General features: G+C 32.9%; 1 protein-coding gene across 1 annotated transcript in view; it reads left to right on the forward strand.

Moving 5' to 3' along the window:
• The first annotated feature begins 7740 nt into the window (after nucleotides 1-7740).
• Nucleotides 7741-23560, forward strand: part of LOC127738811 (uncharacterized) — a 43435-nt gene continuing 27615 nt past the window's right edge. The window contains exons 1-6 of the mRNA XM_052250201.1: nucleotides 7741-7766; nucleotides 9370-9663; nucleotides 10343-10666; nucleotides 13352-13678; nucleotides 19697-19744; nucleotides 21676-21701. Coding sequence (XP_052106161.1) covers nucleotides 9591-9663; nucleotides 10343-10666; nucleotides 13352-13678; nucleotides 19697-19744; nucleotides 21676-21701 — 798 coding nt within the window. The 5' untranslated portion in view covers nucleotides 7741-7766; nucleotides 9370-9590. The remainder of the gene's footprint in view (nucleotides 7767-9369; nucleotides 9664-10342; nucleotides 10667-13351; nucleotides 13679-19696; nucleotides 19745-21675; nucleotides 21702-23560) is intronic.

Consider the following 23560-nt stretch of genomic DNA (forward strand, 5'->3'; position numbering starts at 1 on the left):
TGTATGGGATAATAAAACATATCAATGAAATATAACGGGAGTCCCTCTGTGTCACCCCCACCCCCTCCTGTTTAAGAACTTGTAAATGGTCGAGATCCTCACCTTGAAACCAAATTTATTCTTGTATGGGACAATAAAACAAATCAAATGAAATATAGGGGGAGTCCCTGGGGTCACCCCCACCCCCTCCTGTTTGAGAACTGGTAAACGGTCGAGATCCCCACCCCTAAACTATATATATTCTTGTATGGGACAATAAAACAAATCAAATGAAATATAGGGGAAGTTAACGGTGGTCACCCCCACCCCCTTCTTTTTGAAAACTTGTAAACGGTCGAGATCCCCACCCCAAAACCATATACATTCTTGTACGGGACAATAAAACAAATCAAATGACATATAGGGGAGTCTCTGGGTGTCACAACCACCCTATCCTGTTTGAGAACTTATAAACGGTCGAGATCCCCACCCCTAAACCATATATATTCTTGTATGGGACAATAAAACAAATCAAATGAAATATAGGGGGAGTCCATTGGGGTCACCCCCAACCCATCCTGTTTGGGAACTTCTAAACGGTCGAGATCCCCACCCCTTAACCATATATATTCTTGTATGGGTTAATAAATCAAATCAAATGAAATATAGGGGAAGTTAACAGGGGTCACCCCCACCCTCCTTCTTTTTGAAAACTTGTAAACGGTCGAGATCTCCACCCCAAAACCATATACATTCTTGTACGGGACAATAAAACAAATCAAATGAAATATAGCGGGAGTCCGTAGGGGTCACCCCCACCCCATTCTTGTTTGAGAACTTGTAAAAGGTTGAGATCCCCACCCCAAAACCATATATATTCTTGTACGGGACAATAAAACAAATCAAATGTAATAAAGAGTCCCCTGAGAATTAACCCCCCCTCCCGCTTTCTTTTTTGAGAACATGTAAACGGTCGAGATCCCCACCCCTAAACCATATATATTCCTGTTCATGATTTCAAGAAGATTTGAATGACATACAGGGTTAATTCCTAGGTGTCACTTATGCATATCATTTTACTAGACCAAAGCAATTTGTACTGGACTTTACCCAATGTCAGGCGACCATGGGAATGACTAATTATGGGAGCTTTGTTTGGGAGACTTCGTAACAGCATCCTCTTACAATTATTTCTTGTATTAAGTAAAAATTTTTAGAAGTTGGAAAAAAACGTGAACCACACAATCTACATATCATAGTCCGAGTTTGTTAAATACATAACAATTCAAACATGAAAACTAACTGCTTAATTAATAATAATACAATTTACAACAAACAAATATGAAGGACCTTAATCAATAAAAAATACTTAATCACAGGCCCTTTACATGGGATGGGCACAGAAAGAAATTAACAAAGCTTTCTGTATATTTGATTATTTTAAATCTACAGTTTAAGGTTGCAATAGAAATTATCAAAATTTTACATGACAAACATATGAAAAAAGTGATTTTTGATAATTGCTGATGAGACAATGGTTTAGGGAAAAACACCAAAGCTTAAATACATATTTGAAATAATACACATCTACAACCTATTTGAAAAAATACACATCTACAACCTATTTGAAGTAATACACATCTACATCCTATTTGAAATAATACACATCTACATCCTATTTGAAATAATACACATCTACATCCTATTTGAAATAATACACAACTACCGTTGCAAACTTTCCACAGGTGCTATCCAGCACTTTGATTCTGTGATATTATATGCAAGTACTGATCAGAGTCACTGAATTAAAGATATGAGATCAAATCAGGGGTATTTATAATTGCCAAACATTTAAAATACATGAATTTATAGTTGGCATCAATTGATTTATATTTATTAAAAATTTGGCATTAGCTAAATGGGTCATTAAGTCCTCATTAAACCTTTATGATGCATTAGGTTAATGAAGACTTAATGACTCATTAGACTAATGACACGTTCGTACAAGCGGCTGCTGTTCAATGTGAGGTGTCCTGACCCTCTGCTTGAAGTTTCTTGACATTTACCAAACTCTGTTCCTGTGATGCATGCCAAATTTCAAATGAAAGTATCTTGTCTGGTAAGAGGATATAAGTAAAGTTTGCATACATGTGCACGGCTGGCACAGTTATATCATTTGATCACAAGCATAGCCCTTTTTAAGGTCTGGCTAAAAACATATTAGGAAAAAAAAGTTTTTTGTTGCTAAGGAATTTTTTGTAGGGAAAAGATATTTTGCCAAGACATTTTAAACAAAGAATTGTAAGGTTAAAATGATACATGTATTATTGGAGCTTTTTCTTCCTTTACATTTGAATTCAATAACTTTAAGCAACATGAGTGATGGTAGGTTAATCAGATTATACTATTTTCAGAATTTTCATAATATGTATTTTGAAATGTGGTATTATACAGCTATTTGTGGGGTTCTAACCAATCCTCCATGTTTTGAAGCTTCAAGATTCATTACCCTCATGCAGTGTGACACAGCCTTTGCAATTTTATCTTGTAGATGGTAATGGACCTAATATTTGTTGCCCTTTTGGACCTGTTCATCATAGTAATATTAACGCGGGAATTTATTCTTCTGGGAATCAGAACCAAATACTTAATGAGTGTGAGTATGATTAACAGATTACTATATGGGTTTTTCCTATCAGCCTTAAAAAGTCATTTAAAGACATCAAGATGAGTGAGTTTTGAGTCTTTATATAGTTTGAAAGGTAATAGTAAAAATGCCACATAATGATCTATCCATCACATGAATTTTGAACATGCAAATTCAAAACATAAAAAGTTAACATAAGACTAACTAATAAAAGGATATATTATGATTTTTTTTTCAAAGGACTGTGGTTGTGCTAGTTGTGATACTAGAGATTTTTTACAATTGCATTTGTACAAAGGTTTGGTTGAATTGCACTCAATTGTCTGCAAACCTTAATCTTAATTACTCTGCTTAAGCATACACCTGAGTCCACAAGCAAGGAAACTAAACTTTTGTTCAGCATGCAATTGTAGAAAAGATTCCAAGCTACTTACTTGTAAAATACAGTTTAAAAAGGTCAACGAATTAGAAAGTTTCCAGTGTGTCGATTCAGTTGTGCTTCTATACAAACTGCTTTGCCTTGTGTTTGTGTGTTTATTGAAAGAGCTATGATATACTTTTCTGTCTATATCTCACTTTAAATACTATCATAATCTTAAATGGAATAAAAGTTCCTTTAATAATAAATCCACTGCATCAATATAAGTGTTGTATTATTTTTAATGACCATAAAAAATGCTAACTTTTTAATCACAAATCATTTATTTACATACATGTAGTTCTATTGCCAGTCGTTACCAGTGTCACTAAGGAATTGCTGTTGTACTGTTACAATCACCACTAATCTCAGTATGCTACAAGTCTCATTTCTTTAAGTTATAGGTCAAATAAATTTGGTGCATGAAATCAATAAGCAACTAGATCAACTACTGTGGGTTCATTATTTTTCGTTGGATACCAATGTTTGTCGGTTTCGTGGATACAGGTGAACCACGAATTCAAATGTTCCACAAATTACAAATTTTATAAAGGCTTTGTATGCAGTGATTGGCAAAACCAGGAAATCAAATATCCATGAAAATGGCAGTTGTCCTCAATCCACGAAAATTGATACCCATGAAAAAAAATGAATCCACAGTATAGTTGGTGTATGTGGAATGATTGTAAGTTGTTCATGTCTGTTTGGCAGGGTTCATATGACCTTGACCTCTTTTCATTGTTCATTGGTCAATATTCATATTTTGTAGTTTGATCTGTTTCTAAGGTACTATTAGTAAAATGACCACTATTTTGGGATATGGAATGATAGTAAGGTCAACATGTCTGTCTGGCATGGTTCATCTGACCGTAACCTCATTTTAATAGATCATTGATAGTGTTAAGTTTATGTGAAACTTGTAGTTAAATCTTCATATTACAGACTTTCATCATTAATTGAATGATGAGTAAAACAGGCGAATCATTTCAGTGTGTGCAGTCTTGTTACAGTTTATTATTTAAGGAATGACTGTAATAATTTTTCTGTCTATGAAGAAATAAGTTAATAAATGTGGTGCACACTGAATAACACGCGTAGCGGGTTATTTAAAAGTGTGCACCACATTTTTAGTTCACCTGGCCCAAAGGGCCAAGTGAGCTTTTCTCATCACTTGGCGTCCGTCGTCTGTCGTTGTCGTCCGTCGTCGTCCCTCGTCGTTAACTTTTACAAAAATCTTCTCCTCTGAAACTACTGGGCCAAATTAAACCAAACTTGGCCACAATCATCATTTGGGTATCTAGTTTAAAAAAATGTGTCCGGTGACCCAGCCAACCAACCAAGATGGCCGCCATGGCTAAAAATACAACATAGGGGTAAAATGTAGATTTTGGCTTATATCTCTGAAACCAAAGCATTTAGAGCAAATCTGACATGCGGTAAAACTGTTTATCAGGTCAAGATCTATCTGCCCTGAAATTTTCAGATGAATCGGAAAACCCGTTGTTGGGTTGCTGCCCCTGAATTGGTAATTTTAAGGAAATTTTGCCGTTTTTGGTTATTATCTTGAATATTATTATAGATTGAGATAAACTGTAAACAGCAATAATGTTCAGCAAAATAAGATCTACAAATAAGTCAACTTGACCAAAATGGTCAGTTGACCCCTTAAGGAGTTATTGCCCTTTATAGTCAATTTTTAACCATTTTTCACAAATTTTTGTAATCTTTTACAAAAATCTTCTCCTCTGAAACTACCAAGACAAATTTAACCAAACTTGTCCACAATCATCATTATGGTATCTAGTTTAAAAAATGTGTTCGATGACCCTGCCCGCGAACCAAGATGGCCGACATGGCTAAAAAATAGTACATAGGGTAAAATGCAGTTTTTGGCTCATATCTCTGAAACCAAAGCATTTAGAGCAAATCTGACGAGGATAAAATTGTTCATTAGGTCAAGATCTATCTGCCCTGATATTTCAGACCAATCAGGCAACACGTTGTTGGGTTGCTGCCCCTGAATTGGTAATTTTAAGAAAATTTTGCAGCTTTTGGTTATTATCTTGAATATTATTATAGATAGAGATAAAGTGTAAACAGCAATAATGTACAGCAAAGTAAGATCTACTAATAAGTCAAAATGACCAAAATTGTCAATTGACCCCTTAAGGAGTTATTGCCCTTTATAGGGGGTCTCATTGGGGGGTTCTGATCCCGGATCCCGCTTACTGTTTTGTCAGATTCCCGTATCCCGCTTACACTATGTATGTAAGCAATTCTCACTTTTTTGTAATTTCCCGTATCCCGCTAGACTTTATTTCCCGTTTTCACGGCACAATAATTTGACTTTCACGTGTCACGCTTACAAAAAATCGGCAATCCTGCGTCACGCTTAGACCCCAATGAGACCCACTTTATAGTCATTTTTTACAATTTCATAAATTTTGTAAATTTTTGTAAATTTTTACAAAATATTTTCCACTGTAACTACTGGGCCAAGTTCATTATAGATAGAGATAATAGTAAGGAGCAAGAATGTTCAGTAAAGTAAGATCTACAAACACATCACCATCACCAAAACACAATTTTGTCATGTATCCATCTGTGTCCTTTGTTTAATATGCACATAGACCAAGGTGAGCGGCACAGGCTCTTTAGAGCCTCTAGTTTATGTTATTTCGAATAGACAGAAAAAATATTTAAGTCATTCCTTATAATTAAATTCTAAAAAGGAGTAAACCATGATACAAATGTTGATGACGTTGCTGTCACATGACAAAATTATGTCTATGAGCTGATAGACAAAACACTTTCAGCCAATCAGAGGACGTGTTACATCCAAAATTAAATTATTATGCTATGCTGTTACACCCCTGCCCTAGTTCAGTTTTTAGCTCACCTGGCCCGAAGGGCCAAGTGAGCTTTTCTCATCACTTTGCGTCCGTCGTCGTCGTCTCCGTCTACATCGTCCGACGTCATCTGTTAACTTTTACAAAAATCTTCTCCTCTGAAACTACTGGGTCAAATTTAACCAAACTTGGTCACAATCATCATTGGGGTTTCTAGTTTAAAAAATTTGTCTGGTGACCCGGCCAACCAACCAAGATGGCCGCCATGGCTCAAAATAGAACATAGGGGTGAAATGTAGATTTTGGCTTATATCTCTGAAACCAAAGCATTTAGAGCAAATCTGACATGGGGTGAAATTGTTTATCAGGTCAAGATCTATCTGCCCTGAAATTTTCAGATGAATCGGACAACTCGTTGTTGGGTTGCTGCCCCTGAATTGGTAATTTTAAGGAAATTTTGCCGTTTTTGGTTATTATCTTGAATATTATTATAGATAGAGATAAACTGTAAACAGCAATAATGTTCAGCAAAGTAAGATCTACAAATAAGTCAACTTGACCAAAATGGTCAATTGACCCCTTAGGTAGTTATTGCCCTTTATAGTCCATTTTTAACCATTTTTCGTAAATTTTTGTAACATTTTTACAAAAATCTTCTCCTCTGAAACTACTTTGCCAAATTTAACCAAACTTGGCCACAATCATCATTGGGGTATCTAGTTTAAAAAATGTGTCCAGTGACCCGGCCAACCAACCAAGATGGCCGCCATGGCTAAAAATAGAACATAGGGGTAAAATGTAGATTTTGGCTTATATCTCTGAAACCAAAGCATTTAGAGCAAATCTGACGAGGATAAAATTGTTCATTTGGTCAAGATCTATCTGCCCTGAAATTTTCAGACCAATCAGGCAACACGTTGTTGGGTTGCTGCCCCTGAATTGGTCATTTTAAGAAAATTTTGCAGCTTATGGTTATTATCTTGAATATTATTATAGATAGAGATAAACTGTAAACGGCAATAATGTACAGCAAAGTAAGATCTACAAATAAGTTAACATGATCAAAATTGTCAATTGTCCCCTTAATGAGTTATTGCCCTTTATAGTCAATTTTTTACAATTTTCATAAATTTTGTAAATTTTTGTAAATTTTTACATAATATTTTCCACTGTAACTACTGGGCCAAGTTCATTATAGATAGAGATAATAGTAAGGAGCAAGAAAGTTCAGTAAAGTAAGATCTACAAACACATCACCATCACCAAAACACAATTTTGTCATGAATCCATCTGTGTCCTTTGTTTGATATGCACATAGACCAAGGTGAGCGACACAGGCTCTTTAGAGCCTCTTGTTGTTTTTGGTTACTGACTGTGGAATATGATTTTTTGTTTATTGCATTGGTCTAAATCAGGCTGTTATTTTTTCTTGTTTGAATTACAATTAGTGCCCATTAGCATGGTTAGGGCCTTTTATAGCCTCCTATACTGTATGGGTTTTGGTCATTGTTGAAAGCCCTACACAGTGAAGTTGAGTTCCTTAAACCACATCATTTACTATTTGATGGATAATTATTTCATTGACAATCATACCACATCTTCGTTTTATTTTTATACAGACCTTACATTACTGCTTTAAATAAACTTCTAAATAAATGAAGAATATAAAAAGTTGAATAGTTTATAAACATTATTATTATTTTTTTCATAATATTTTACATTCATTTGTCTGAATCAAAGGATTGTCTGAAAAGATGGAACAAATAAGAAGCCTAATCCTTATCAGCTATAAATCGTGGCAAAATGTTATTTGTTTAATTATATATTTTAATTTTTTTTGTAGGTAGAATAAATAAACCTCTTCTTGTTAAAAGTAAGTAAACTTTGTTGCAATTTAGTTGTTCTTTCACCTTTTTGTTTATCAGGTATGAAGTACCAATTATCTTTAAATCAAAAATCACTCGCTTACTCTGACCCAAGAATGATTTGAATAATGCATTGACTTAAGTTTTAACAACGGATAAAGATTTGATATGTGTAATTCAAAAATTTTTCAGTACAATATTGGTTAAAATGTCAATCTTTTTCTAATACACTCATTATCATTATTGGCAAAGAATAATATTTATGTTTAATTCAGAGATCATTCTGAGGCATAAGGTTAAACTTATGTCAGCAGTCAAAGGTAAACAATCAATGTAATGATATGTTAAATTTAACCAGAAAACATTGGTTTGATGAATGTGGGATTGCAAATTTATAGTTAATTTTACACAGCTACTGCAGCCACAATTTTCAACACAAATACCACTAAAAAACTTATATGATTGTGATCGGTGTATGGGATAGTTATATCTATAACATCCATTACCAACCTTTCCAGACTTCCTTCAACTTCATATCTCTTTTACTTTCTTGTTTTCTCTCTTTTCTCATGTTTTAGCTATGAACTTTGATCTTTATCACTATGAGATAATCATGTAATGCAGGTTAGTTCATTCAGTTATTGGATATATATAAAGAATAAAAAAACAATACCGGAACTACCAAATATATTTGACATGACATCAAATTAGACTGTGTCAACCATCAACAATCTTTTCATAAAAAAGCCTACTCAAGACATAGATTAAGGTGGTACCTAACACTACCGGGAGATAACTCTGTAAAAAATCAGCTAAACGTTTTAATCATGTTGTATTGTTAAGGAAATAGTAAGCTTCTCAATTATGAAATTTAGTGTTTGTCAAACTGCTATATATCCAATGAAATTTTTCTGAGAAAGTGTGTGGTTCAAGGATTTTGATATTTTGATATTTTTGTCAAAGGGTCAAAGTAAATGTTTTGTCAAGATTTTATGAAAATCAAACGAGCCAAATTTATTTTAGTCAAGGTTTTTGGTACCACCTTTAAAGTAAAAGCAACATATACAAAGAATGACTCAGTACAGGCACAAAATATGAAAAAAAAAAAATTTCCTCAATACCCAAAGCGGTATGAGAAATTTCAAATTGAGTAATCAAAATCATAAATTGGAGAAAGACCAACAACAATCTACAAAACAGTACACAGAAAACTAAAGATTAAACAACATTAACCCCATATAAACCTGTGTGGTGAACTCAAGTGTTCCATGGTGGGGAGCAGGATCTGCATAACTAGTGATTGCTGTTATGTTTCCTCATTTTAATATAAAAATAAGGAGATGTGGAATGATTGCCAATGAGACAACTATCCACCAGAGTCCAAATAAAGTGGATGCACTAAACTTGAATTAAAAGAAATAGAAAAAATGTAATAATAAAAAACTACCGGGTAATAGTGGACAGCTCTCTCACAAGCAAAATACCCATAACTGCAAAATATAAGGGCATACACTAAAAGCATATATGACACATTCTACATTACTCATTAACTGTTGATGATTTATTGTAAACATCGTAAACAAATGTATCTTTGAAAAATTACACTTTCAGATATAAAGGTTTCAAAACAAAAGTATACTAAATTATATGGATCTGAGGTTGAATTAAAAGTAAAGATACCTGAGGACGGTGGACCTGTTTTTTGGCTATTCAATGACGATTTGTTAAACACTTCTAATTCTACGAAATACAGATCAGTCAGTGCATCCCAACCTTCATTAAAAATAAATGATCTACATGATGCAGATATTGGTACTTATGTATGTAAAGTTATGTATGAACCTGAAAATGAAAATGAAGAGGAGGACTCAGTATTAAGTCCAACAATAGAAGTTGAACTTAAAGGTAAAATATACTGAATATTAAAATACCTGGTTTGTCCTCTTCTTGAATGCTTTTTGGAGCTGCTAATATTTCTCTGGCTAATGAATACAATTACATGCCTTAAACTCTCCTTTATTTGGACCCAAAAAATTTATTGTCAGTCTTGTTAGACACATGTAATCGAGAACCATCTCAGTGGTCTTGTGATATCTTGTTTGCCTCAATTATGGGAGGTTGTTTGTTCAATTCTCTGGCTAGGTTAAATCATAGACTTTAACATTGGTATTGACTGCTGCACCACCAAGCATGCTGCATATCAGAATAATGTGTCAGTGTAGGGTGACATTTTGAGCTAGCAAGTTAACAAATCTGATTAAGTGTGTCAGCAAAATCCTGTGTGTATAAAAAAAAGTCATGAACAAAATTTAAGGAATTATAATGATAGCAGATATACTTAACTAATGTTAAAACAATGTTTGATCTTGGACGACAGAAAATTAGTAAACTGTTATTGAATAAAATCTATATTTAAGCTCTATATGCTTTATGCTTAAAATATTACTTACCAGTATTTGGAATTTAGAAACAAAATTTTGTTATCAAACCAGGTAAGTTGAATTTATGCACATTACTTTATTAAACTGACTTAACTGAGTTATAGTCATATTCTCAACAAAAATCCTTTTTTTTTCATGTACAGAGCCAGGATTTTGTTTAGAACTTTCAAGGTTAGAAGTAAATTTTGGAGTTGAGGCTTCGATTCACTGTAATATATCCAATTGTCCAGAGAAATGTGAATTTTACTGGGAAAAAATTAATGGAAAAAATGAAATAAATGAATTACCAACCAGTTATAGAGCAGAGGACAAATATTACTGTGAATCCACAAAGGATTTTTCAACTTTGACTATTAAAAATATGGATAAAGATGATGTGGCTTTTTATCGTTGTTGTATAAAATCCTGTTCGTCAGAAAATGAATTTAGATTCAAAAGTCATAGAAAAAAGGTTTATATACTAAATGGTAAGTTTCTTGCTTCATATTTACTTAATTTCACATAGCTGATATTTTTTACTCATATTTTAATTACTTATTACCTCGCATGACTCTTAAGGACTTTTGTAATCCATTGCAATCTCATTACATAGGTTGATAAGTAACTTAAGGGCATACGATACAGTTTTGATCCCACAATGAATTTTTGACAAAAGTTTGCATACAAGCTATTTTTCTCCTAGTAAATTCAAATATGTAATAAAAAATATACCTTCATATTTGGACATTTATTGGAAATTTCTATTACTTGGACATACCAAACTTTTTTGTTTTAAAAGATAAAGGCAAGCAGATTTTTGTATAAACATTTTGAATATCTTCTCTACATAAGTTGGCTTTGAATTTGTGTAACAATTCTTTGGAAATAATTCATTTTTATATGCCCGTTTACAGGACGTATGATGGTATATCGTGGACCGTCTGTCTGTCCATCCGTCTGTCCGTCTGTCCGTCCGTCCGTCCGTCCGTCCGTCCGTCCGTCCGTCCGTCGTCAACATGTCGGACATTAACTCAAAAAAGCTTTAACCAATATGCATGAAACTGTAGTGAATTGTTTATATCTATTGACGTGAGTTCCCTTTCGTTTTTTATAAATTTCAGATTTACCCTTTCTGAGTTTTGGGGCTTTATTCATTAAAAAAGGGGGGATTTTCCAGTTTTCTGACAATAACTCAAGAATGCTTTCACAAACTTGCAAGAAATTTTGGTGGATTGTTTATATCTATTGACATGAGCTCCCTTTTGATTTTTAGAAATTTTAGATTTTACGTTTCCGAGTTACAGGGTTTTATTCATAAAAAAAGGGTGATTTTCCAGTTTTCGGACAATAACTAAAAAATGCTTTCAGCAGTTCTCATGAAACTTTGGTGAATTGCTTATATCTGTTGATGTAGCTCCCTTTAGTATTTTATAAATTTTAGATTTTACATTTCGGAGTTATGGGGTTTTATTCATTAAAAAAGTGGGGATTTTCCAGTTTTTGGACAATAACTCAAAAATGCTTTCAGCAGTTCTCATGAAACTTTGGTGAATTATTTATAGCTATTGATGTAATCTCCCTATTGATTTTCATAAATTTCAAATATGACATTGAGAAGATATTGAACTTTATTTGTTTATAGTCTGACAACAGATTTACTAAGTATTGCGCAACAGCACAGTGTATTGCACAACAGCAAGAAATCTTTAATTGAATATAAATTCAGTTCATATAACCAATTTCAAGTTCTTTGACTACATTTATTCAGAAACCTATAATATGTCAAATATTTTATTACAATCCAAATTTAGACCTGTATCAAGCTTGAATATTGTGTCCTTTTTTGCCCCAACTGTTCAGGGTTGGACCTCTGCGGGCGTATCCAGCTGCGCTCACCGAAGCAGTTTATTATCACACTTTCCTGATTTTAGTAAAAAACAGCATTTCTTTCTGTATATTTATCTAATTTAAAAAAATCACATAGGTGAAATGTTTATAAAAATTGGCACAAATAATATTCACACATAATGAAGCCAAATGTCTATTTTAAAAAGAGAGGTCCATGAATTTGTTTTGAAGTTAAATCAGTCTGAGTGATAAAAATCAGTCGAAAAATGCATCTTTTCTCGATATGTCACAGTTTGACATTGTAAAACATAACATTTTACGTTAATGATGTCATCAGCTCCCCTGTAACTGTATCGTATGCCTTTAATAAATATAACCAATTGTAAGATTTCTGCTGACACCAATGGAACTACCCCTTACCACTGCCATTTATAGGATGTTAAGTTTCAATATTTCATTACATTTTTACAGTGAACATCATACATTTCTGCTATATCTGCAGATAGAGAAGAGAAAAAAAATACTGTATTTTTTATGCCCCAGCTGTGGCGGAAGGGGCATTAGGTGTTACCTGTGTCTGTCCGTATGTTCATACTTCCCTAACTTTAGTTTGCCTCAACCAAATGTTATGAAACTTATACACAATGCTTATCACCACAAAACACCGATCAAGTTTGAATTTTTGGGTTGCTTCACTTTTACCATTCTTGAGTAATGTCCCTTTATAATGTTATATGCAAGCAAGGGCACCATTTGTGTCCCATGAGCACACATTCTCCATTTATTTTAAATCCTGCATCAAGGGATTCTGTAAAGGAAATGTATTCTAAAAGGAAAATAAAGATTTTATTTTTTTATTTGCTTTTCTCACATAGGAATATTGTTTAACACAACCTGATTGGATGCAGCCAATAGTAACAACTTTTCTACATATTTATTTATAGAAAGGAGTGTATGCTTTCCATTGATTTAAAATATAAACTTTGATATGTGCATAAAAGGTGTACTACAATGAGATAGCAACTCACCAATAACAGAAAGACATCTAGAAGTTAATGTAGAATCTTTAACAATAGCTCTAAAATTTCACAAAATCATAGATACTTGTCAGTTGTGAGTAATTTTAAGAGACTATTAAAGATCTGCCATCAAAAACAAATTTTCTAAATAAAGAAAGAAAACCCAGAATGAAAACCATTTTTGATGATTCCTTTTATTCTTTGTATATATTATCATGATTATTAAGATATGACATTAGACAATCATGTATGTCAATGTATGTATAAGCAAGAAATACACACTTTCTTCTTTTGATTTATTTCTAGAACCAGATGTTGAGATGAAAATCCATTCAATAGATGTTTATATTGGTGGTAAAGTTTCTATTGGTTGTGTTATATCACATAGCCCAAGAGACTTTGAAGTGTTCTGGGAGAAAATAGATATAGATGATGACAAAAAGTCTTATTTGATAGAAATTAATGACCAGACAAAGGAGAAGTATGAAAAGTTCACTATGAAATATCCACATTTAACAATTAAAAATGCACAGAAGTCTGATGATGCCTTCTATTGCTGTGGTATAAAATACTTGTCTTCTTCTGGCGACCTTGTTGTTAAGAGTGAATGGACACGTCTTCATGTTCTTGAAGGTAAGTTTTTTCTTCAACTGTAATTGTTTATACAATTATTTTCTTTCTTTAAAAAAAAATAGACTCTCAATGCCCATAATTTAATCATTATACTCAACATGACCACATGCTAAGAAGAAGCGGGGTAATGTAGTTTTAAACCTCTTTGTCTGTCTGTTTGTCATTTTGGTTTCTGGATACTGAAAAAATACCTATATCAGATTGCAACCATACTTGGATATATTGTTAAATGTAATGAGTGAAGGAATATTATTGATTTTTAAGTCACAACTTACGAGGTAAAGGTCGTAGTAAAAAAAGTATTTGGTTTTTGATGACATTGTTTTTATGCCTCCGCCGTAGCAGGGGGGGCATTAAGTTTTACCCTTGTCCGTCTGTACTTACGTACGTACATACGTACGTCCAAAAATTAGTTTCCGTTCTCTAACTTTAGTTTGCCTCAACCAAATGTTATGAAACTTATACACAATGCTTATTACCACAAAACACAGATCAAGTTTAAATTTTGGTGGTGTCACTTTTACCGTTCTAGAGTTGTACCCCTTTACAAATGGAAAAATTGCTGAATTTTTGTTTCCGTTCTCTAACTTTAGTTTGCCTCAACCAAATGTTATGAAACTTATACACAATGCTTATTACCACAAAACTCAGATCAAGTTTGAATTTTGGTGGCGTCACTTTTACCGTTCTAGAGTCATGCCCCTTTAGAAAATGGAAAAATTGCTGAATTTTTCGTATTCGTTCTCTTTCTTTAGTTTGTCTCAACCAAATGTTATGAAACTTAAACACAATGCCTAATACCAAAAAACTCAGATCAAGTACAAATTTGGGTAGCGTCACTTTTACCGTTCTAGAGTTATATCCTTTTGTAACGTTATATGCAAGGAGGGGCATCATCTGTGTCCCATGGACACATTCCCCATTAATTTCATAATTAGTTCTATTGCTGGTTATTAGATATACATCAGTACTTTGATCAAAGGAATGAATGAATGTGTTAGTTTGAATAATTTCTATATTGCAATTAAGATAAATGTTATAAATGATAAAATTAAGATATTTCGATCACGAAGTAGGTTAAAAAAAATATTTTAATTTAGTTCTTGTCCTTTGGTCTCTGGTAGCTATAGATAGTTGTCTCATTGACTGTCATACCACTTCTCCTTATAGATATTTTTGTCCCATTTGAAATGGGCACAATGACCCGATCTTTCCAATGTATCTTGATAATGGAGGGATTTGGTTTTTTGTTAAACAGGTAAAAATAAGTGTAAAGTAAACATGGTATAAGAGTTTTCTAGACTGTTTGCTAGGAGCAGTTGTCTGTCTGGTATACCATTTCTTATGGCCCTGGCCTCAATTTTATACTGTGGTTGTCGGGTTAAGTTTTCAAGATGATGTCTGTTTCTTTTTCTCTGTATATGATAGGTTAACAATATTTGTTATGATGAGTAAATATTCGTCAAATGGTATTACAGAAGGCAAGACATTTTAGTGTGTCAACTCTTGTTATATTTTTTGGTTGCTATCTCAATTAACAGATACCTATCATGCTCTTTGATGGCTTCAGCGGCCTATGTGAAAGATAACTTGTGAATAGTATAGTATTACTAAGTTGACATAAGGAGTAATACCACCATTGTTTTTTCCCTATTAGCCTTTGTGTTAAATTGGCATTTTTTTTTTTTTAAATTGTGCAGAATTTATCTTTATTTCAAATAAAGAAGTACTTGACATGAGTAAAGTTTTATCCTGTCTAGTACTACAGTGAAACTTTCACATTGCATTTAATTGCATATAAGATAATAGCCATCACTGGAAGTAAACCTATCAAATTTTCATCCCTTTTAAGCTCACCTGGCCCAAAGGGCCAAGTGAGCTTTTCACATTACTTGGCGTCCGTCGTCGTCGTCGTCGTCCGTCGGCGTTAACTTTTACAAAAATCTTCTCCTCTGAAACTACTGGGCCAAATTTGACCAAACATGGCCACAATCATTATTGGGGTATCTAGTTTAAAAAATGTGTCCGGTGACCCGGCCAACCAACCAAGATGGCCACCATGGATAAAATTGGACATAGGGGTAAAATGTAGATTTTGGCTTATATCTCTGAAACCAAAGCATTTAGAGCAAATCTGACATGGGGTAAAATTGTTTATCAGGTCAAGATCTATCTGCCCTGAAATTTTCAGATGAATCAGACAACCTGTTGTTGGGTTGCTGCCCCTGAATTGGTAATTTTAAGGAAATTTCGAAGTTTTTATACGACCGCAAAAAGTTATTGCGGTCGTATATTGGTATGACATTGGCGTCGTCGTCGTCGGTGTCGTCCTGCGTCGTCCGAAGACACATTGGTTTTCGCACTCTAACTTTAGTTTAAGTGAATGGATCTCTATGAAATTTTACCATAAGGTTCAATACCACAAAAGGAAGGTTGGGATTGATTTTGGGGGTTATGGTACCAACAGTTAAGGAATTAAGGGCCAAAAAGGGGCCAAAAATAAGCATTTTTGTAACTTCCAGACATAACTTGTGTGTTAGTGTATGAATCTCTCTGACATTGTACCACAAGGTTCCATATCACACAGGGAATGCTGGGATTGATTTTGGAGGTAATTGCCTCAAAATATTAGGAATTAGGGGCCAAAAAAGGGGCAAAAAACAAGCATTTTTCTAGTTTCATGACAATAACTTGTGTGTAAGTGTATGGATCTTTCTGAAATTGTACTACAAGGTTCCATATCACAAAGGGAAAGCTGGAATTGAGTTTGGGGGTAATTGCCCAAAACTTTTAGGAATAAGGGGCCAAAAAGGGGCCAAAAATAAGCATTTTTCTAGTTTCCAGACAATAACTTGTGTTCAAGTGTATGGATCTCTCTGAAATTGTACTGCAAGGTACCATACCACAAAGGGAAGGCTGGGATTGATTTTGGGGGTAATTGCCTAATCTAACCGTGTATTTAGATTCTTAATTTTTGGTCCCGTTTTCAAATTGGTCTACATTAAGGTCCAAAGAGTCCAAAATTAAACTTAGTTTGATTTTAACAAAAAATTGAATTCTTGGGGTTCTTTGATATGCTGAATCTAAACATGTACTTAGTTTTTTGATTATGGGCCCAGTATTCGTTGGTCCAAATCGGGGTCCAAAATTAAACTTTGTTTGATTTCAACAAAAATTGAATGTATGGGGTTCTTCGATATGCTGAATCTAACCATGTATTTAGATTTTTGATATTTGGGCCTGGTTATCAAATTGGTCCACATTGAGGTTTAAAGGGTCCAAAATTGAACTTTATTTGATTTCATCAAAAATTTAATTCTTGGGGTTCTTTGATATGCTGAATTTAACCATGTATTTAGATTTTGTATATTGGAATACCACAAAGGGATGGTAAGAATTGTCTTTGGGAGTTATGGCTCAAACCGTTAAGGAATAAGGTGCAAAAAAGGGGGGAAAAGGGTTTCCAGGTTAATGGACAATTACTTAAGTACAAAACATAATTTAAAAGGCAGTGTAAGGTTGGTAATTGAAACTCATTTGAATATCTCACCCAAACTGCTTTTAAATTATGTATATTGGAAATTTGCCAAAAACTTTATTATTAATAAATAACCATTGGAAATTTGCTAATAACTTTAGTTTAATGAACTTCATTGGAATTTTGCCAATATAAAATGTTTCTGATGGAGCTTTTTTGTTTATCTCACATAAACTGCTTTAAAATTATGTATATTGGAAATTTGCCAAAAACTTTATTATTAATAAATTCCATTGGAAATTTGCCAATAACTTTAGTTTAATGAACTTCATTGGAAATTTGCCAATATAAAATGTTGCTGATGAAGCTTTTTTGTTTATCTCACCTAAACTGCTTTTAAATTATGTATATTGGAAATTTGCCAAAAACTTTATTATTAATAAATTCCATTGGAAATTTGCCAATAACTTTAGCTTAATAAACTTCATTGCATTTTTTCTAGTTTCCAGACAATAACTTGTGTGTAAGTGTATGGCTCTCTCTAAAATTGTACTGGGGGGGAGGGGGGGGGGGGGGGCTGTGCGAAAAGTTGGGGGGGGGGGGGGGATTTTTTTTTCAAATTTTTTGGGGTTCATATTTTTTTTCTTCAAAGTTTTTGTAATCTTCAATTGCACAGTATTGTGCAATAGCAAGAAATCTTCAATTGAAAATAAATACAAATCTTTTAACCAATTTCAATGGGATTAATTTAAAGTCTTTAATTTTTGGGGGTTCTTACCTTGTATTACTTTTTTGGATATTGGGCCCCATTTTTAAATTGGTCTACATTGAGGTCAAAAGGGTCCAAAATTAAACTTTGTTTGATTTCATCAAAAACTGAATGATTGCGGCTGTATGATATGCTGAATCTTATTGTGCATTTAGATTTTTTATTTTGGGCCCTGTTTTCAAGTTAGTCCATATTAAGGTTTGAAGGGTCCAAAATTAAACTTTTGATTGATTTCAACTAAAATAAAATTTTTGGTGTTTTTTTATATGCTGAATCTAACCATGTTGTTAGATTTTGGATATCAGACCATTCTAGGTAAAATGAATGTCCCATTTCAAATTTTTAAGCTCTTTGACCACATTTATTTTGTGTCAGAAACCTATATTATGTCAAAAATTTGATCACAATCCAAATTCAGACAGTATCAAGCTTGAATATTGTGTCCAAACTTGCCCCAACTGTTCAAGGTTCGACCTCTGCAGTCGTATCAGGCTGCGCTCTGCGAAGCATTTTATTGGTTATTATCTTGAATATTATTATAGATAGAGATCAACTGTAAACAGCAATAATGTTCAGCAAAGTAAGATCTACAAATAAGTCAACTTGACCAAAATGGTCAGTTGACCCCTTAAGGAGTTATTGCCCTTTATAGTCAATTTTTAACCATTTTTCGTAAATTTTTGTAATCTTTTACAAAAATCTTCTCCTCTGAAACTACTAAGACAAATTTAACCAAACTTGTCCACAATCATCATTAGGGTATGTAGTTTAAAAAATGTGTCCGATGACCCCGCCCGTGAACCAAGATGGCCGACATGGCTAAAAAATAATACATAGGGTAAAATGCAGTTTTTGGCTCATATCTCTGAAACCAAAGCATTTAGAGAAAATCTGACGGGATAAAATTGTTCATTAGGTCAAGATCTATCTGCCCTGAAATTTTCAGACCAATCAGGCAACACGTTGTTGGGTTGCTGCCCCTGAATTGGTAATTTTAAGAAAATTTTGCAGCTTTTGGTTATTATCTTGAATATTATTATAGATAGAGATAAACTGTAAACAGCAATAATGTACAGCAAAGTAAGATCTACAAATAAGTCAACATGATCAAAATTGTCAATTGACCCCTTAAGGAGTTATTGCCCTTTATAGTAAATTTTTTACAATTTTCATAAATTTTGTAAATTTTTGTAAATTTTTACAAAATATTTTGTACTGTAACTACTGGGCCAAGTTCATTATAGATAGAGATAATTGTAAGCAGCAAGAATGTTCAGTAAAGTAAGATCTATAAACACATCACCATCACCAAAACACAATTTTGTCATGAATCCATCTGTGTCCTTTGTTTAATATGCACATAGACCAAGGTGAGCGACACCGGCTCTTTAGAGCCTCTAGTTTCCTGTTTACAAGCTTTAGTAACTATGTCACCTCAGGTTTCCAACATATTTGATAGAAACGCCAAATAAGAAAAGAATGTGCATTGAAACATCCAAGATATATATGTTTATGACTCTAAATTTTTTTTCTGCTATGAAATGTAGGGTTAATTTCCTACAACTGTCAAATTCAAGAGAATATTTTTTTTTTTAACCTTTTTCATTTGAAACCAGATGTGACGTACTATGATTTGGTGGTATTACACAATAAAGTTGTCCAAAATTATGGTCCATCTGTATTAGAATATTAAAACATTATTAAATTTTCATCTGATAACATGTTATTGCAAAAAAATAATAGTATGAACTTTATAATTTAAAATTTTCAGAAAAGAAAACTGGGGAAACTAAAATAGAAAAGCAGTTCAATATTCATGGTAAGTTTTTAAATTAGATATATATTTTAATCTATATGTAACATCTATTGGTAGATGTTTTAAGATTTTTAGTATAAATATAGTCTGATTGATATAATAAAAATTTTCTTAATATTTCTTTAATGTATTCTCTTGTGATTTTGTGATATAACTATGTACATTGATTAATATAAAACCTATTCTGTACCCAATCTGAGCTATTTATTATCCCTTTATAGGAGTTATTGCTCTTAATTGACAATCTTTACCAATTTTTTTCATTTTTTAACCTATGAGCTTTTTTCATCACTTGGCATCTGTCGTAGTTGCTTAAAACTTTTACAAAAATCTTCTCCTTGGAAATTACAGAGCCAAATTTAACCAAACTTGGCCACAATCTTCATTGGAGTTTTCTCTATTTTTTTATTTTTTAGCTCACCTGGCCCGAAGGGCCAAGTGAGCTTTTCTCATCACTTGGCGTCCGTCGTCCGTCGTCCGTCGTCCGTCATCGTCGTCCGTCGTTGTTAGCTTTTCACAAAAATCTTCTCCTCTAAAACCACTTGGCCAAATTTAACCAAACTTGGCTACAATCATCATCAGGGTATCTAGTTTAAAAAATGTGTCCGATGACCCGGCCAACCAACCAAGATGGCCACCATGGCTAAAAATAGAACATAGGGGTAAAATGTAGATTTTGGCTTATATCTCTGAAACCAAAACATTTAGAGTAAATCTGACATAAGTAAAACTGATTATCAGGTCAAGATCTATCTGCCCTGAAATTTTCAGACAAATCTGACAACCTGTTGTTGGGTTGCTGCCCCAGAATTGGTAATTTTAAGGAAATTTTGCAGTTTTTGGTTATTATCTTGAATATTATTATAGATAGAGATAAACTGTAAACAGCAATAATGTTCAGCAAAGTAAGATCTACAAATAAGTTGTCATGACCAAAATTGTCAGTCGACCCCTTAAGGAGTTATTGCCCTTAATAGTCAATTTTTAACAATTTTTCGAAATTTTTGTAATCTTTTACAAAAATCTTCTTCTCTGAAACTACTGAGACAAATTTAACCATACTTGGTCATAATCATTATTAGGGTATCTAGTTTAAAAAATTTGTCCGATGACCCCGCCTTCCAACCATCATGGCCAACTTGGTTAAAAATAGAACATAGGGGTAAAATGCAGTTTTTGGTTTATATCTCTGAAACTAAAGCATTTAGAGCAAATCTGACAGGTGGCAAAAATGTTCATCAGATTTAGATTTTTCTGCCCTGAAATTTTCAGATGAATTCGACAACCCGTTGTTGGGTTGCTGCCCCTGAGTTAGTAATTTTACAAAAATTTTGCAGTTTTTTGTTATTATCTTAGATATCATTATAATATCTAATATCTAATACTATTAATTATGATTTTAACCCTATTTTACATGATTTCCAAAGCATCAGTAAATAAAGGTGAGCAACACAGGCTCTTGAGAGCCTCCAGTTTATTTTAGAAATTTAATTTACTATGCCTATAATATGGATTTTTTGCCCAAAGAGTAGCTTACCTAAGCTGTATTTTGCAAAACCTTTCAGAATTTTGGGTCCTCAATGCTCTTCAACTGCATACTTTATTTGGCTTTCTTAATTTTTTTATAATCAGGGCATCATGGATGAGTCTTTTGTAGATGAAACACACATGTGGCATACAAAATATGAATCCTGGTACACGATGTATCTATGATGAGTTTATTGCTTTGGAGGGTTTTTTTATAAATGAAAATTTATCAGGAAAAGTTAATGGTCAAAACCTGTTGAAGGGTATTAAAATATGAAGTAAATTAAGCAAAAAGTTATAAATTATAAACAACAAAGTTGGACTCACACATAAGAAAACTATATCAAGTACTGAAAATGGAATGATATAAATAATAACATATTTTTTACTTTTTCTCTCTTATACAGCGAATAAAATAGTACATCTCAACACGGTAAGTACTAACAATCAATTGTGTATAGGTTCAAATGATATATATATATGCAGAAGAGGTGCAAGTGTTTAATTTTTGTTGTTGTGCACATACATTGTACAAACATGAAAAATAGTACAATGAATAAAATGAGTTTTTTCCTAACTCAACAAAAATTAAAATGAATGCTTGCATGGATGGTTACTATATAAATTATACATTTTTTTTTCTTCAGTAGTCAGGCTTTTACAATCCCTGTACATCACCACCTGACTTAGTGTTAAAGGGGTTTGATGTATAAAACAAAAATTTTGAATAATTGACTACATTTTTTCTACTACTGTGAATATATATTATATGAATATTAACAATATAATAAAAAGGGGAAAAGAACAATCACACACACATACACACACTCTTGCACTTGTGTTAACATAACATAAATCAACTTGTGTAAGGGGTCTCGGTGGCCAAGTGGTCTAGGTAATTCTACTACTGTAATCACTAGCCAGTCAACACTGAGGTTGTGAGTTCGAACCCCGCTCGTGCAGGTGCACTCGACTTCAATCTTAATTGACTAGGATTGTCAGTTTTCCTATCGAAGGTCGGTGGTTTTCTCCAGGCACTCCGGCTTCCTCCACAAATAAAAACTGGCTGCCACGAAATAGCCCAAATGTGGCGCTTAAAAGTGGAGTTAAAACACCTACAATCAACAATCAATCAACTTGTGTATTGCAAAGAAAAATGTTATCTTTGTAAAGATCTGCTCTTTATAAACTAAGTTTAATTTTTTATTTTATATGATTTGAATCAAAAATAATTGTTACTAATCAGTAAAAATGTAATCTACTGGGGCCCAGAATTTAAAAAAAAAAGGTGTGGTACCATTTTTCTTTGCTATATAATGTTCTTTTTCCTGATATTTTCTTATTTTTGCTATTAGCCCTATAATACTGGGTTTCTTTTCATACAATTTACATTTGTATATATAGTTCTTTGCAATAATAATCATCAAATTCAACAGTAAACTCTCATTTTGAAGGCCAAGATAAATGTGTTTCTTAGATAATGTAAAGTTCACAAAATATATATATAAAAAATAAATTACACATAGCTGAGAGGGTGATAGAGCAGATTGTTACCCCGAAAAACATTGTCAATAGAGGCGTAGTTGTGGTTGACAATGTTTTTACATGGTGTACCAATGTGCTCTACCACCCTCTCAGCTATGAGTTATTTAATTTATTATACTGAGTGTTCTACAAACATTCCCCGTTTCCATTTTCAATTCTATCATTATTGTCTTTTACTGTTAAATTTGAATTGAAAGTACTGAACTATGACCTCACCTAGAAAAAAACAAGAAAAGTGAAGCAAGATATATTTGTTATTTTGACAGGTCAAAACGTAGAACTTGAGCATTATGTTTAATTTTATTGATGTAAATTCAATTCATTGTCCTTTAAATTATCGATTTTTGATTGGTCTGCACGAGAGGGTGACATTCAAAAAATTGTCTCCCGCTGAGCCATGGGATAGAGTAAATTTTCTCTCTCATATTAGCCAATCAAAATCTGGCATTCTAACGTAAAGTATAAGAAAATATAATTTTTAATTTGTTGACAGATTAATTTAAAAGAGGACATAAAACGAATTTCTAATCTACAAATGAATATTCAAATTCAAAAGAAAACGGCTGTGATCATGTTGAAAATTAAATCTGCTTTCTTTTCAAGTTTGATTGAACGAATCGTTTTGAATAATTATCAAGTTTGAAGATATTTAGAATAGATAGATATAGATATATCTTTTCATATTAATTTTTTCAATCTACAATTGTACACTATTTTTCTTTTAAATTTAGCTTGATATGAATCAAT

This window comes from Mytilus californianus, unplaced genomic scaffold, assembly GCF_021869535.1.
Source record: "Mytilus californianus isolate M0D057914Y unplaced genomic scaffold, xbMytCali1.0.p SCAF_4, whole genome shotgun sequence".
NCBI classification, from domain to species: domain Eukaryota; kingdom Metazoa; phylum Mollusca; class Bivalvia; order Mytilida; family Mytilidae; genus Mytilus; species Mytilus californianus.